The sequence below is a fragment of the Mya arenaria genome, chromosome 6 (assembly GCF_026914265.1).
Source record: "Mya arenaria isolate MELC-2E11 chromosome 6, ASM2691426v1".
Classification (NCBI taxonomy): Eukaryota; Metazoa; Mollusca; class Bivalvia; order Myida; family Myidae; genus Mya; species Mya arenaria.
The window spans coordinates 83,487,513-83,504,346 of NC_069127.1; the positions used below are offsets into that span (position 1 = coordinate 83,487,513).

Here is a 16,834-nt window from a genome sequence, read left to right on the forward strand (position 1 = left end):
AAACGGTCAAAATTTGAGGGTGAAGCTCACATAATAAGTAAAAGTTAATCAAAATATAACATCCGCTGCAACTAAACTTTCACCAGATTATTTTCAGCAAAGTATGCGGATTACAGTTTTTAGGGTTTAATCTTTATATAAAGAAGAACTTACCAGTTGATCTTTTACAAACAATGCTCAAATATGGTTCTGATATACATACTTGATTCTTGTGTATAGAAATCCTCAGAGAGTGTTGGTTCACTGATCCCTCCCTTGGTTTCAGCAATGACCTCCACCTGGTACTGCCAAAATTCGCGGAGGTACTCTATCTCACATCCAGTGCTCGTGTAATCTGGCAAGTGTATTAAGCCCATGATGTTTTTAGTGTTTATATGTGTGTGTGTGTGTATATATATATATATATATATATATATATATATATATATATATATATATATACACACACACCGGTTTCGTTTGTAGCTCATCTGGGTAGATAGATAGATAGATAGATATCATTCCATAATGGTGGTCCTTTGAGATTGACAATTAACACCAGACCCTTTTTGTTCTCGAACAATCTTAAGCGTTACAAGATACTGGCAGTTCAATGACACTAATAGTATATACACCACTCTGCTCGTATTTCATTCAAAATAAAGCTACGCTAGATCCTCTTACGGACATTGATTTATATCTATATATGGTTTAATAAACGTTTTACCAGACTTTATTACCTGAATATTTAACTTGATGATAAAACGTGACAAGAGAAAATAAATAATTGGATTTTGAAATAAGGGTAAGCTGAACAAATTTCACTACAGGTGACATAGTTCGAAGAGATAAGAACATGCAACATAAACAAACCAGAAAGAGTATTAAAATGTTTTCATGTCAACATTCTTTTATTTAATTTTAAACTGAAAAGTATCATGTAATAGGGAAGTTTCAAGGTGATGTTTCATTTGGTTTAATTTCCGACTAAACTTCACGTCCACACGAATCCCACCAACTGGGTGGCATCTGTTGACATTTCGCCACTTTTTTTTTACTTCCCATTGTATGCGACAACATAAGAGACAAGTTAAATAGACAGTTCATATCACTTGAATTGAGGTAAAAGGGTGACTTTTGTAAAGACAGAATGTTTATATAACTGTGGAGGATATTTTGTAACTCACTGATATCTTTCTCTGAAAAGTTTTACAAACCACGGTTAATGTTGGATGTAGTCGCAATGGTAAACACTTCAGGGAATATTTACATAGCAGAAGTAGAACAATGATGAATGTTTTATGTTTAATAATTATGATCGTCTTAGAAAGCCTCCAAGTGCTTGCTTGTCAAGTGTTATAATGTAAAATAGTTCGTATACATTCACAAAAAGCCTTTCATGGTTCAAAGTAAAACACACAAAAAAAACAAGCAAAGGTGCATATCGATGGGTGAAAGCGAAAAGGTTCTATCTGCTTCGTTATTTAATGTCACTTAGAACCTTTTCGCATTCACCCCACGATATGCTCCAAACCCAACAAGGTATTTAATATAAGAATTATTCTTTGTTCTCACTGACCTTCAACTTCACACCGAGCAGTGTGTTTCTTTCCTAGTATCGTGCTCCTAGCGACTGCTGTGTAGTTGGTCGGACCTGGGTTTATTTCAGGAATCGTCCACGTCACGTTAATCGCGGTGGGCCCAATATTGCGTATTGTTACATGGCCCACAGGACCCGGTCCTGATGCAATGCATATACATACACTTTACGGTTTATAAGAAATTTCACACTATATGGGTACGTTTTATTAATTGTTTCAACCTTGCTATGATAAGGCAGCATCTTAAATGGAAGTTATTAATCACGTCTTATAATAAGGTCTTCAGTGAAAACTGCAGTTCAAAGAGAACTACAAGAGTACACTTATTACATGGCCCGAAGTGTGACCATGAGACTGTACACACAGAAATGAATCAGAGAGACTTTTGAAACACATACTTGTTTCAGCCGTTTGTTGCGTGATATTACTGGATGGCCCGGGTCCTGCAGCTGTAAACGGTATCACCCACATGCTGTAGTTTTCATAATGGTTAAGCCCGGATATAGTATAGTTCATCTCCTTTTGGTTGACAGCAATTCGCTTAGGCAGATCCCAACCACAGTTGTCACCATTTTTTACCTTTCAATTGTTATATATCATAAAATAAACGAATAAATAAAGTGAATGTATTGAAGCTAAAGGACTTACAACTTTGTATCACATATGCATGGATATGATTTGCTTATTAAAGTAGCTGAACAAAAATTAATTATTCAATAGACCATTTTAATCCCTATACTTGCACTTTTAAAAAGGATCACTAATATACATACTAAGCATTGATTATATTATCAACGCTCGTTTCATATGTTAAGCCAGTCGTTACATGGATGATTTAAATTGTTCACAGTACATTGTCCACAACACATCTGAAGTTAGTAAACGTAATCCTAATGCAATGGAAGAATGCCATTTTACTCAAACAGCTTTTTGAAAGTAAAACAATTTAATTATCACAAAATATTAATAAACGTAAATACCCCTTCTGAATCTGATTTGACGATGACACTGCACATGTGTACCCCTTTTTTCCAATGTAGCACGTACCCTATGATATCTCCATTCGGGATAGCTGGACGTGACCACATCAAGGTAATGGTTGTGTTGGTTGCCTGTGCGTACAGTCCAGTGACACTCTCGGGTGCTGTGGAAAATATTTAAAAACTTTATCATCATTAATATTATTATTATTATTATTATTATTATTATTATTATTATTATTATTAACAATATTATTATTACTATTATTATTATTATTATTATTATTATTATTATTATTAACAATATTATTATTATTATTAATACATGTGATTGTCTATAGTACTTAGCAACTTATAGATGCAGTCTCACAGATAAACCGTTTTTACAACTTTTTTATCTTTTGTCTTGAGAAGAGCAAATTTTTGCGTCAATATCTGCAAACCAATGATAAAAGATTGCTGATAAAAGATCAGATCGCAGATTGACAAAAAATAAAAAAAGTTGTCAAAACGTTCAATCTGTGAGAGTGCAGCTTTAATATGTATTTTCGAAATAAATAATTCCAATTATATTGTATACATGATTTATTTTGATAATGTCAATGAAACATATGTCTGTTGTAACCGCTTACAACTCAATTTTATAGATACGTACTTGATTCATTAGTTCTTGCGAGAGCAGAACTAGATCTTCCCGTGAACATCTGGTTAACAGCAGCAACAGAGAAGTTATAAAAGGCGCCTGGAAAAAAGATGTTAATGTAAACAATTAACGAATTACAGTATAAGATTATTTCAAAAATGTCCACTTAATTTTTAGTACGGCAACACTTGCGTTCACCGGTCAACTTTTTGTGACCTCCGTAGGAGGTGCTTCGCAAGTAAGACCTTGGCTATATGTTAATCACGAATTAAAATAGCGCGATAAATTTCTTGATCAACGCGAAAATTATGACAATTCTAATCGTAATTGCCACAAATAATAAAGTAGTGAAATAGGGATTATGTAAATATAAAGATTGATTATTATCTTCCGTGCGTTCATGCAGTATGTACGCTCGACTTCGATTTTGCAAATTATGCAAGAATCGCGCTGACGCTTCATGTATTTACAAAATCGCGGCCGACTTGCATTAACGCACGAAATAAAACTTTAAAAGAATACTAACTGTTATTGATTGTGTACTCATGTTTCATTCCATTTATAAACAACATATCTAAAGATGATTTTTTGACGTATTGGGTCATGTTGGGGTATTCACGTAAACAACAAAAACAAATGTTCAGCAAGCGATAGTACTTAAACAAAATTATAAGAATGTATAAAACTTAGATTAAGAAACCGTTTTAAAAATATGCATAAGTAGGGTTGAAGCACGAAACCACGCAAAACATAGATCGCTTTTTGCTCCTCAGGACTCATTTCACTGACGACGTCAAAAATATCAAACATAAAATATAACGCTCTAACCCTGCAGACAGTACCTGCAAACGGAAGTGACAAGTTGGTTTCAACGTTTCCAATCATGGCGATTTCCGGGTCTGTTTTGTTAGTGCAGTTTGTTCCGGAGTATGACTGGTCCCTATAGTGCTTGTAAAGATAGCACACCGTGTAGGCAGAGATCATCCCATTTGGGTGTTCAGGAGATTCCCAATTTAACTTTACATCCGTTTTACCTAGAACTTCAACTGTAAGGTTAAGTGGCTCACTTGGTTCTGAAATTCACAAAACAAATAAAAAAAGGTTTTCATGGAACAAAATTTGAAATAAAAACAAATCTGCTCTTGTTTCGAAACACGTTGAACTTGTGTTTTAATCAACACATGCGGTTTATTAAATAGCCGGAAATAAAGAAGTGATATTATAGTTGAAATTAATTATCGCTATGTTACCGATGTCTGGGAGTGTTATTGATCCATGTTGATTTTTATGTATTATATATTTATGACTGTGATAAAATATGAATGGGTTGAATTACTATTTCAATTAAATAATGTAAAATCAATCTGTAGTATTTACTATTTATGAATACTTTAAACACAATATCCTATGTATTACTAAAGTCTATAAAAATATCCATGTTTTCTTCATTTATTTAATACACAGTATTATAATTTGTTATTTGACATTTGTATTTATTAGGACTCATGTACAAGTCGAAAGAAAAACTTATGTCTGTCTGTCTGTCTGTCTGTCTGTCTGCCTGTCTGACCGTCCGTCCGTCCTTCTGTCTGTCTGTGTTGATATACTTTATAAATAACGAAGGTATGATTCAGATGTGTAACATTGACTTACTATTTTTTGTGTTAGTAACCGTGGTTGATCAATCAGAAACAACGTGAGATGGTAGAAAGAGTTATTTGTACAATTGGTTGTATACGATATTAAAAGCGATTTATATATTTGAAATAAAAACAAAAACAGATTGATTTAATCGAAAAAATACAGGTATATGATTGAAAAACAAATAAAAAATATACAAACCACTTGATTGCGTTGTAAATGTGTCCAATGTTGAAGCGCTAGATTTGTTCAAACTGTGTGCAACGATTGCTATATTGTATTCTGTCCCGGCTGTCAAATTGGTTACAGTTGTGAAATTCGCACCGTCAGATGTTTGGGTCGAAAAGACTTCCTCACCACCTGACTGTTTAACGTTGACAGAGTAATAATCCACACACCCTTCACTTGGGTCCCAACAAAGAGTTACATCTGGTGCCTCAAAAACTCCACAAAGAGTTGTGTTTAATTGTCCAGGGCTTTCAGGAACTAAACAAAAATAATAAAAAGTTAACAATTTAAAGAGGCTTGTTTTGCAAAACAATCTCAAACTCGATGATGCAAGTACAACATTGCAAAGGTAAAGCAAAATCAGTTATACCATTTACAGCAGACAATGAATAGTTCACAGTCTTTAAAACAGATATAAGCATCATGTCAAACCATTTATTACCAGCTTTTATCAACTTTTGTCTTCTACTCTTGCAAACTGTTACTTTATGTTTGTACAAATACTGAATACAAACAAGTACCTTAAAAATATTCATTACTATACCTAAAGAGGCAGAGGTAAGCACAAAGCCCTCAAATGTTCCACTTTGGACCTTCACTTTGACGGTATAGTTACATCCAGGTTCGAGACCAGCGCAGGTTGCATTTTTAGCCTGTCCTACATCACAATCGGCATTATTTGCAACAACTGTGACGTTTACTTGAGATTCTTGTATGGCTGGATTCTCCCATGACAGTGTGAATGAGGTTACATCTGTGCTAATTATGCTTATTTCCGTTGTGTTCAACACCGTCTCTGTAGTTAAGATAAAACTAAAACTGTTCAAAAACAACATACAAGCATACATCATGTACTATCATGTATATTATGATTAATGACTAGACTTCTGAGTTCTTATGTGACATATGTAAGAAACAAAATGAAACAAACCCGGCAATTGTAGGCGCCTGTTGTTCTATTGTATAGAAAATCAAACCCTTTTGTTTACTTCCTTCCTTAGTCAATTGTTAATTATTTCAAGTTTTCAAAGAAAATATAGTTTTAACTATAACTACACAATTTGAAAGCAAATTAAAGACTCTGCAAACCTCTAATTGTATTGCATTAACGCTTAGTACGTTGGAGCATGGCCCTTCAAAAAGGCGAGGCTTTACAATTTGAACTTTCAGAAAGGCGAGGCTTTACAATTCGATACAATTTTCACTGTCATAAACGTGAGGCTTTACAATTTGCTCATTAAAAGTGACTTTAAAAGTGACTATTGCGCATTTAAAAGGTAAAGGTTTCAAAATTACACTTTAAGACCGTAAAGGTTTCACAATCTGCCCTTCTTAGGAGGAAATATTTGAAAATTGCAGCTTTAAAAAGTAAAGCTTCACAATTTGCACTTCTCTACAGTGAAGCTTTACAACTTGGCATTTTAAGGATGAAGCTTCACACTTCGCACGTTTAGAAGGTATAGCCTAGTGTTTGGAATCGGACAGAAAAATTACTATCGATAATCGGTTAATGAAACCGATCAATGATTGATTATTAATCGATGCAATCATTATTTAATTATCTTTGGTCATTATATTTAAGACATACAGATACACTGCTAGCACCAGTTTTAAGCACCAATGTTCCCTTACAATATTGTTTGTAGATTTCTTTGTAGTAATTACATTATTATTCAGAACGCGACTATCTTTTAGTATTTATAAGTTATCAGTCAGTAACAAGTACAAAAAGCATTTGAATATTCTATATGTTTTACAAGAACAGTTTCTTTCAGAAAACTGAGAAAACTTAATTTTTACATGGTAATGCACCAGTCAATTGTAACCACGCCCCCCCCCCCCCCAGGTCCGGGGAATAGCGGGGATTTGACTTTCGTTCCAGCCAACCCCGGGTAAAATCCCCGCATTGCGGGGACGAACTGGTGGTAAAATCCCCGCCAAATACCCCCGCCCCAAGGGACCCTAGGTAAGACCCATTCCCTGCTATAATATATGCGAAGATAAAACCACCGCATTCACCCGGCACTGCGGGGACACCTGAAAGGTAAAAACACGGCCCATTTCCCCGGCTATCCCTGATAAACCCCCGGACCTGGGGGAGGGGGCGTGGTTACAATTGACTGGTGCATAAGAAGTAAACAGTAAAACGTTTTAAAAATAACTTTATAACCACAAACATGAGAAGTTGAGAACCAATCGTTTAGCAGTTAAATTACAAAGAAAATTGTAAACAGGTACTGTAGTGACTAACTGACTTGATAAGTATATGAGTACATAACTTATCATAGTAAGACCTTAACATTTCAACATAAACCATTCAACTTAAAAAGTGGTACGTTTAAGTCCGCTGCAAATAGATCGCGTAGTTATCTTATTTAGTAGTTAAAATTTATGACTTAACTCTTGGGAATCGTAATTATGTTTGCAATAATACACTTCACTGGCAATCAATTTAAACTGAGAGCAATGAATACAACTCTTAAACACTACAATTAATTAATGCTTTTATTCAAAAAAATACGGACTACTTCAACAGATATACCGGCATACATCCGAGGTTGTTTTTGAAAAAATGGCCGAGGAGCTCCGAATGCAACATAAACTAGCATTAACCAGAAATAAGTAAATTAGTCGGTAGCAGTTACATCCCTTGTTTCTATAATCGATAATAGAGAAGCATGTATTTTCCTTTTGATAAATGTGTAGCCACTTTTCCGCATTATTTCTTCCTTCTGATAGTTACAACCCACAGCCTGGTTATTGTAGTTATTAGTATACTGTTGTATAACCTTTTATCACATGTATGTATGTGCTAAGTGTACCAATAAACTTGTAAACTTGTAAACTTGATTGTTCAAATTTCACTATCGATTGTCGCCGACTAGGGCTCTTCCGATCAATTGTCGATTGCAATCGATCATCGGCACAACACTTGTATAGCCTAACAATTTGCATTTAAAAATGAGTAAGCCTTACATTTGTTCTTTAAAAATTAAGCGATGCATTAAAACTCGCTCTTTTAAAAAGTAAAACTTTTCAATTCAAACCTAATAGTGTATGTTAACCTTTGAACATGTGAAACAGCTCATGCCGGCATGAAATGTAAACCAATAAGTATCTTTAACTTACTGATCAATACCATTTACAGCATGCACATCGCCGGATACCTATGACTGCCACATTCCGTTTTACTCGACTATTTAGCAGAATGGAAAGTAGCTCGTATTCAACGATAGTATTCATGGCAAACAATATTATTTCTATTTTGCATATCTTATTAAATACGAGAATTTTGCATAGTTACCATTTAGACAAGCTGTGCTGTTGATCGGAAAGTGTCCCGTGCTGCACGTGCAAATTCCCTCGAAGCACACCACCTGTCCATCAACACCATCACCACACCACTCATTAGCCGAACTCTCATTACCATGCCCACTGCAGTTGCTCCCAATTGTTATTGCCGGTTCTGGCTTTTGGGTACCGTTAGTTGTGTCAGGTTGCGGAGTTGATACAATTATTGTTGAAGTTGCAGTTTGGTTTGTGTCGGGACTAGTTGTAGATGGTTTGGTTGAATTGGTTGAAGGCGCTTGTGTCATCGGTGTTTGTGTTGTTGTTGTTGCTGTAGGTGCGGGTGTATGTGTTGGCGCTAGTGTGGGCCGTGTTGTTGTTGGTGATGTAGCTGCCGTTGGTGTGGTTGTATCATTTGTCGAAACCTTAGTTGTCTCCGCGCTCTTTGTTGTTGCAGCCTCTAAAACCCGTACCTGTTCCAAGAGTGTTGGACATTCTGATATCAGATGATTTCCGGTAGCATCAGAATATGTAAATGTTTAAAAGCTACGTTATATGCGCTGAATTAAAGATAGACGGAATTTATTCTCTCTTTAAATATTTACGATTTTGTGATCGCTAGATATATATCATTTTGATCTTAAGTAATTTCTAATCTTAATGTAATATACATGTGTTTCCCTCCTTTCATTGTGATGTTAGACGTAAGGCTGACTAGATAATAATTGTTGACTTATTGTTCTCAAGTATTTCAAGTATAGGCACTTCAAATTCAATTCATTTTTCACAAGGGATTGCTTTACTACGGAAATAAATGTAGGATGTATAAACGTCCTCTCATAAATTACAGCCTGCACTGTTGCATTATGGTTATATTTCCTAAGTTTCAACACAAAGACTGTTGTCATAATTAGGTTGATTTGCTACTGTACAAATATATTTCCTTTTATGCTTTATAAAAACTTTTGTTTACTTTGATTATTTTATCTGTCTACTTAGCTGCGCTACGTTTCATTTCAAACTTATTCACACATTTACAATTTTACACTTCATAACTCTTTAATTTTATAATACTATTCACACTAATAAAAAAAATATATGATTCAACTCTTTGCTCATTGCATACTTTATTATTAATATTAGTTTGCACTATATTTGTTCTGGTGCTCTACAATGTATACTCTGTTCTATGTTCTAGTTTATATTTTTTTTTACTCTAAAATTACAACCTTATATCCATAAAAGTAAAACTATGTCATTTAATTTGTTACAAATTACAACCATCATTATCTATATTTACATTATAACTTTAATATATACGTTTATACATTGTTAACCAAATTGACAAACAAGTGCATCAGAGAAACCAGTAGCATACTTTAAAATGAGTATTGCATAATATTAAAGATGCACTCTTACACCCAAAAAAGATGTACCACAATCAAAACAATGGTTTTAATTTTCCGAAAAGGGTGAATAATTATCGAAAACAATGGTTCTTATGAAGGATACCGTGATTAATATGAAAGAAAGGTGCATTAAAACACGGTAATTCTGCTATATGATAGTTGATCACTGTAAATATTTTTGTCCAATATCCAAATGTTCTAAAGAAATCTTCATTTATCCTGGGTGATTTATGTCCTCAGAATTAAATTAAAATGAAATATTGAACTCCGGTGTGAGCACTTTCTATCTTTTCAAGAACACTTTCAAATTAACGCCAACACAAAGTTGAAATGAAACATTCTTATACTTCAAAATGTTCTAGCACTAATTGAAAATAAGCTAAAATGTAACACTTCCATTTTTGAAGAAAAAGAAAGGTTTTATGTAATAGGGCTTTCTTTTAAAAGTACATGTTATAGAAATGAATATTGAAAATAAGTATAACAATTGCATAACACAATGTTATGTAACACGATATGAATAATATGTACATGAAATATTAATTAACATATACTAATACCATTCAAACTAAAGGGACAAACGCGGAAGTCGAAATTATGAATAGAATTACCCTGTTTAGGGTATCTACTAAAATAACAGACTGAGCACTAATGAAACTGGTAACTAATGGTGATTCAACATACTATAATCGAGGCGATGAATATGCAGCTAAATTATGTATTATATGTTTAATTTCTAAATAACGTTCATGCAATAACAAAATTCCATCTCAGAAAACTTTGATGTGTGTAAGAAACTGAGGGGATTGTGAACACTGAATACAACAATTGGTGAATGTAAAGAAGTCAAATAAGCTTCAAAATGTTGAATATCAAAAACAAGAGCAATGCACTATTTATTCTATTGAAGAAGCTCTGGTGTATGTTTAACTGTGAAGAATGACAAACTGCATTCCCAATAATGTCACCTGGTTCAATGCAGGATCTGCACCAATGTCGCTGGCGTCTACAGCCATATTGTTTTCAAAACTCTGGCGCCAAGAGAACTGGTGAATTTTGCTTAAATGCATAGTTTAAGCCTTCTATAAGTGCCACCCCCACCCTACTGTGTATAGTACACAACCTCTGTTTATTGATCTTAATCTTCTTGCCTTGATCCCTTTTATTAGATCTTCAAACTGAGTATCCTGCTGTGCAGTTTTGGAAGTTTTATTATACGTCCCTGAGCCAATACACGAATACACAAGAAATTGGCCCCCTACCGTGACACCAGTGCAATTATCAGGAGATGCACAGCAGGGGATTATCATGCCAAACATTCCTTTCACTAATCCTTTAAGAAAGGATAATTTAACTTAATTTAGATTGAAAGCCATAGTCAATCAATATCATTTTTTGACAGTTGTCATTCTAAATAATCCTATATCAAGCAAAATTCAGGGTTCGGGAATTGAAAAGATTTTCAGATCTTCCATTAATATCAAGCAAATGAGTAGTCTTTTGTATTTAAGCATAGGCAAATCAGCAATTCAGCAATAGCCTTGACCTTGCCTTCTATATGTCTGACTTGACCCTGTCCCTCAACACTACTGAAATTACTGGTGCATGACGGAATTCACTTTTAAGCCCGTGTGTGTTACAAAAGCTGACAGCTACTTAGCTCTGTAAGTGGAACTTGCCAGAATCCGTCGAGAAGATCAAATTTAGTATAACACGTTGTCTATGCAATCATCCATTCTCGCTATAGGAAATGAGTTCATTTGGGTCACATAATTAACTTTATGGTGGTATGTGCACATGCAGTAACCAAATCTGAGGTTAAATGAATGTCATGGAGATGGACACTAACACATCCACACTCTACTCCCTGGATAAGGACACTCGTTCCAGATGAATTCTTCCTAGAAAATGGCACAGTATCTGCTCAAATAAGATGCTGAGAGCTCATGTATCTCTTTATATTTTAATAGAAGCAGCAGGTGGGTGTAGGTAGCACGGTACCTCAGTAAAAAGACATGACTATTTGCACCTAGTTTCGGCCAAATTGAGTATCAAATATAATTATATTACAGCAAATATGAAACAAAAGATATTGATTTAACCTTACAAATGAAATTTCAAACCCCAGAAGAGCCCCAAATTTATTTACGACCATCAAATAAAAAAGGAGAAACCATCAACATATTTTTTTTAAAAACACACAATTAAAACACATTAAAACATATTCACAGATCCTGGTGTTTTAAATGTCCACAGAAATAAATCCACATCAAATATTGAACAAAATATATGAGCACCATCTGTATATAACAAGATGTTCAGTGAAACTACCACAGAGAAATTCTCACAGATCAAAGCCACTGGTGAAACTGAAATTAAGTTCTATTTTATTCTCCTTCCAAGACCAAAGAAGTTTGCCAATATATACCAAAAAGGAATGTTCGAGAATATACTACAAAAATCCCCAAGAACTTGCTCTCGAATTCAATGAAAATCTTATTTATTTAAAAACTTCAATAGAAAACTCTAGAACATTTTAAACAAATTCTGATTAGTGCATTTTAAAAATGCAATGTAGGAAAAATAGGGTTTTTTTTTTTTCAAATGAATCATGGGCACCAATCAATAAAGCTAATAAATTAAACAATAAAATGCTGATTTAAAATACGTATACATGCAATCTACACTTTAGCCATTTTTAAAACTCTACACCTTATACATGTTTCAATACTTTAAACAAATATGAAGCATCTTAACTTGACACATGTTATACTACCATACACATTCTATGCTTGATTTCTCTATACGTAATAGTTGTTTAACTCCTCTATACGTTGTGTGCTTGATTGCTCTATACTTAATACTTGTTTTACTGCTCTGAACGTTGTAAGTTTAATAACTGTAGTGGTTATGCTTGTTTTACTTCTCTACACGTTGTATGCTTAATAACTCTAAAGGTTATGCTTGTTTTACTTCTCTACACGTTGTATGCTTGATAACTCTATACGTTATACTTGTTTGACTACTCTGCACGTTGTATGCCTGATAACTCTATACGTTATACTTGTTTGACTACTCTATGCGTTGTATGCTTGATAATTCTATACGTTATACTTGTTTGACTACTCTGCACGTTGTATGCTTGATAACTCTGTACGTTATACTTGTTTGACTACTCTGCGCGTTTTATGCTTGATAACTCTATACGTTATACTTGTTTAACTACTCTATATGTTGTATGTTTAAAAACTATATACATTATACTTATTCTACAACTCTACACGTTGTTAGCATGATAACTCTATACGATATACATTGTACTTGTTTTACTTCTCCACACGTTGTATGCTTGATAAAATTATACGTGGTACTTGTTTTACCACTCATACGTTGTATGCTTGATAGCTCTATACGTTATACTTGATTTACTACTCTACACGTTCTATGCTTGATTACTCTATATGTTTTACTTGTTTAACTACTCTACATGTTATATATACTTGATTAATATACACGTTATATATGTTTTACTCTTGTACACGTTATATCTTTGACTACGTTATACTTTATATATGTTTTTTCTACTCTACACGATATATCTATACACTTTTCACATATGTTACTACTCTACACTGCATACATTTGACTTCTGTGACATTAGACATGTTAGACTTTGATTTTTTTTTTTGCAAGTATCAAGTTCAGCATTTATTTCCCCTTAAATTCATAAGTATTTGGATTTTTAACAGCGTTGTCGTATCAATAACACAATAAAAACTACCGGGACAAGCCCAGAAATTTCAAAACTAAACCCTATTTAGAGGCACGAGATTAGAAATAACGTGGCTCCACTTAGCACTATGCCACATATTCTTCTTAAGTACGTTCACGTTTTTATGAAATTTACAGTAAAAAATCAATTTATATTTGCAAAAGCATACTTACATTAATTATAAGAGATTTTTTCTGGTCATTTTCTATCCAAAGCATGTACGTATGGGTAAGTCATGCATGGGCAGATCTGGAAGAATCTGTGATATAGGTAAATATATAGGTACTGTAAACGTTTAGTAAACATCGATTAATGAATGAAGGCTGTATTGTGTCCACAAGTTCAATTACAGCAATTTTTGCAAGTTCAAGAGCCATCATACATTTATGAACGGGCGGATGTGGATGGTATTCGAAATGAACCTAGGCTTAATCAATTTACAAAAATATTGGTAGAGATCGGCAAAGGATGCAGGCTACATATATATTGTGTTCACACGCCGTATTCTAGCTTTTTTTTTTACAATTTTCAGGGCCATAATCCAATCATGCATGTATGGATCTGGTGGTTTTCCAAAGGAACCTTAATTAAATCAATACCTTACTACTTTACAAGTTAAGTAAATATCGGATGTTAAATGGAGGCTGTAATATATTAGTAAGCTCAATTATTGCAATTTCGACTATATCAAGGGCAATAATCCACTCATCCATAAGCCGATTTGGGAACCGATTTGTCAGCAAAATCTAACTTACTGTCTAAGTTTTATGAAGATCGAATACGAAAAAGAGACTCTATCGAATTCACAAGCTGCATAGGAATCATGACAATTTGGAGGCCCATAATCCAGGCACACATGGGTGGATTTTACTAGAAAGAAACCGAGCTCTCATGGATAACTAACTGCTGTATAAGTTTGATTGAGATGCGATCAGAACTGATGATTGATCTTGTTCACATGAAGTTTTTGACGGAAGGACGTCCGGTCGAGGGGCAACGCGCCATTGCATATGCTATCTGGCCTATGGCCAGCAGAGCTTAAAATATAGATACCTGAATAAATAAATATGCAATGCTAAACTGAATTCTTCAGCAAATACAACATTTCATAATGTTTGCTTTTAGTCTCAGTACATTTATATCCATATATTAAAATAAACATTAAGGCAATTTGCATGTGTATTTCTTGCATATTAAACTACTTCCATCAAATATCGTGGATTATGTTTGCAATGAGCATCGCCAGGCGCGTAGCTAGGGCCAATTTGGGATTACGCAGATCGACGCCCCCCCCACCTCTTTAAGTTTTTATTTCAAATTCGTTTTTTTTTTTGTATAACAAAAACTTCGACCTGTCAAAATTTCATTACGCGCCTGATCGCCTCTCTTACAGGCAACTATAAAGAAATGATGTGATTGAATTGTTACAGGCACTTGATATATTAGCTTTAGGTCAGGAAATTGACATTCAATGTACAACATTTGGATTAGTATGTTTCCGTTTTCATGGAAATTGAAACAGTAAATCAAAACATGTTTGCATCCATTTATGTACGATAACCTAAGACAAAAGCGTAATTAAACTTTTCATAAGGTACTGATTTAATTTTACTGAACTCAGTCTCAAATTTATACCGCTTTCGTCGACTAAATAAGTATACTACAACACAATATATGAAAATACTAGCTGTTAAATTGTAAGATAAACCACACAATTAACCATTAATTTCAGGAACCAACAATAATGATAAAAAGGGTATAAAAATGAACTGAACTGAAGTAGCCCCGTTATCCGTGTCATCCAGTTCATTAACTTCTATCTCCGACTAACACTTCTCCTTTCAGTTTCACATTCACGTGACCAAGCCACTCTGTTTAGTGCGCACACACTTTGAAAACATCGCTGTTAAAATAATGCTGTACTATGTATATTTTTGGAATGGAATTCAAAAATGAAATGTTTTAAAAAAGAACATATACACTTTAATCCAGTAAATATGAATGTGTAAAAATAATGGTTTACATTTGCAATGATTGTGATTTGTCAATAATTATGAGTCGTTTGTATGTAAGTGCGAACACCAACTAAGTTAGAGTTCATTTGGGCGTTCTACAGTAAATGGTGCTAGCTTTTTCGGCCTGCAGCATCGCTGCGCTCGCTCCATTTTATGTAGATTGCCATAATGAACTTTAATATATTCTGAAAACCGGGAATCGTCCTCATAGAAATGATTGTGGTTTCTGAAGGTAGCTCCAACAGGTTGTGTGCGCATAGTGTAGGGTTTTTTTGGCCCCAGGACAGACCCTTGCGGTACACCGTAATTCTAAGCACTGGTAGTGATAGCTTGCTGTCTGATAGCGGTCGCTGTCATTCATGCGAGGGGTTTGCCTATATTTTGTTATTAGTTTGGTCTCAAAATTGGGTAACATGAGATTGGGGTAGGCGCGATTGGACGTCCCGTATGAAGCGTTAAAAAAATATAGCTATAAATGATTTAAAGAACCATTTCAAAGCATTCTGAAAGTCAAAACTCAGCGCAATAACAACACACTAAAACAGTAAAAAGTGCATGTATATACATACTTTTAGCCTTCCATTTTTTCATGATTTCGACTGTTGGCACTTGCCAATTGAGGGGAACCAATATTGATTTGTACGCCAGAGCGTGATGGAATATGCTTAGGTATGCCCCTGAACAGTGTTGGATCAACATGAATGTGCAATAAACAATTAGAAAATTCAGGGCCAAATCTAGCCGCCACAACAATTCCTAGTTGAGATTATTGTACCAGCCTACCACGAACAAACATCATATCAAAGCAGACACTTATCAACATTACAATTACTAGTTACGATTTTTAATGGTAACAGCATTTTAGGACCGAACATCATATCGAAACAGACACTGAACAACATAACAATTACTAGTTGCGATTGTTAATGGTACCAGCCTATAAGGACCGAGCATCATATCGAAACAGACACTCATCAACATAACGATTACTAGCTGAAATAGTTAATGGTACCAGTTTATTAGGACCGAACATCATATCGAAACAGACACTCATCAACATAACAATAACTAGCTGAGATTGTTAATGGCTACAGTCTACCATGACCAAACATCATATCAAAACAGACACTCATCAACATAACAATAACTAATGGTACCATTATACTAGTAATAAGACCAAATGTTTTCTGCACTTTTTGTACATATTTGTAAGCATTACGTACATAAGAGAAGCAACGAAATTTAAGTAAGCAATATTTCGGCAATCACAGGGATGTC

At 34.3% G+C, this 16,834-nt stretch overlaps 1 protein-coding gene across 1 annotated transcript in view; it reads right to left on the reverse strand.

The window, feature by feature from the left end:
- LOC128238115 (phosphatidylinositol phosphatase PTPRQ-like) overlaps window positions 1-13,720 on the reverse strand; it is a 29,325-nt gene extending 15,605 nt beyond the window's left edge. The window contains exons 1-10 of the mRNA XM_052953686.1: window positions 13,715-13,720; window positions 8,377-8,833; window positions 5,617-5,868; window positions 5,046-5,330; window positions 4,046-4,276; window positions 3,216-3,302; window positions 2,561-2,724; window positions 1,979-2,159; window positions 1,559-1,720; window positions 203-334 (exon numbers count right to left, since the gene is read on the reverse strand). Coding sequence (XP_052809646.1) covers window positions 203-334; window positions 1,559-1,720; window positions 1,979-2,159; window positions 2,561-2,724; window positions 3,216-3,302; window positions 4,046-4,276; window positions 5,046-5,330; window positions 5,617-5,868; window positions 8,377-8,668 — 1,786 coding nt within the window. The 5' untranslated portion in view covers window positions 8,669-8,833; window positions 13,715-13,720. The remainder of the gene's footprint in view (window positions 1-202; window positions 335-1,558; window positions 1,721-1,978; window positions 2,160-2,560; window positions 2,725-3,215; window positions 3,303-4,045; window positions 4,277-5,045; window positions 5,331-5,616; window positions 5,869-8,376; window positions 8,834-13,714) is intronic.
- Window positions 13,721-16,834: the final 3,114 nt, after the last annotated feature.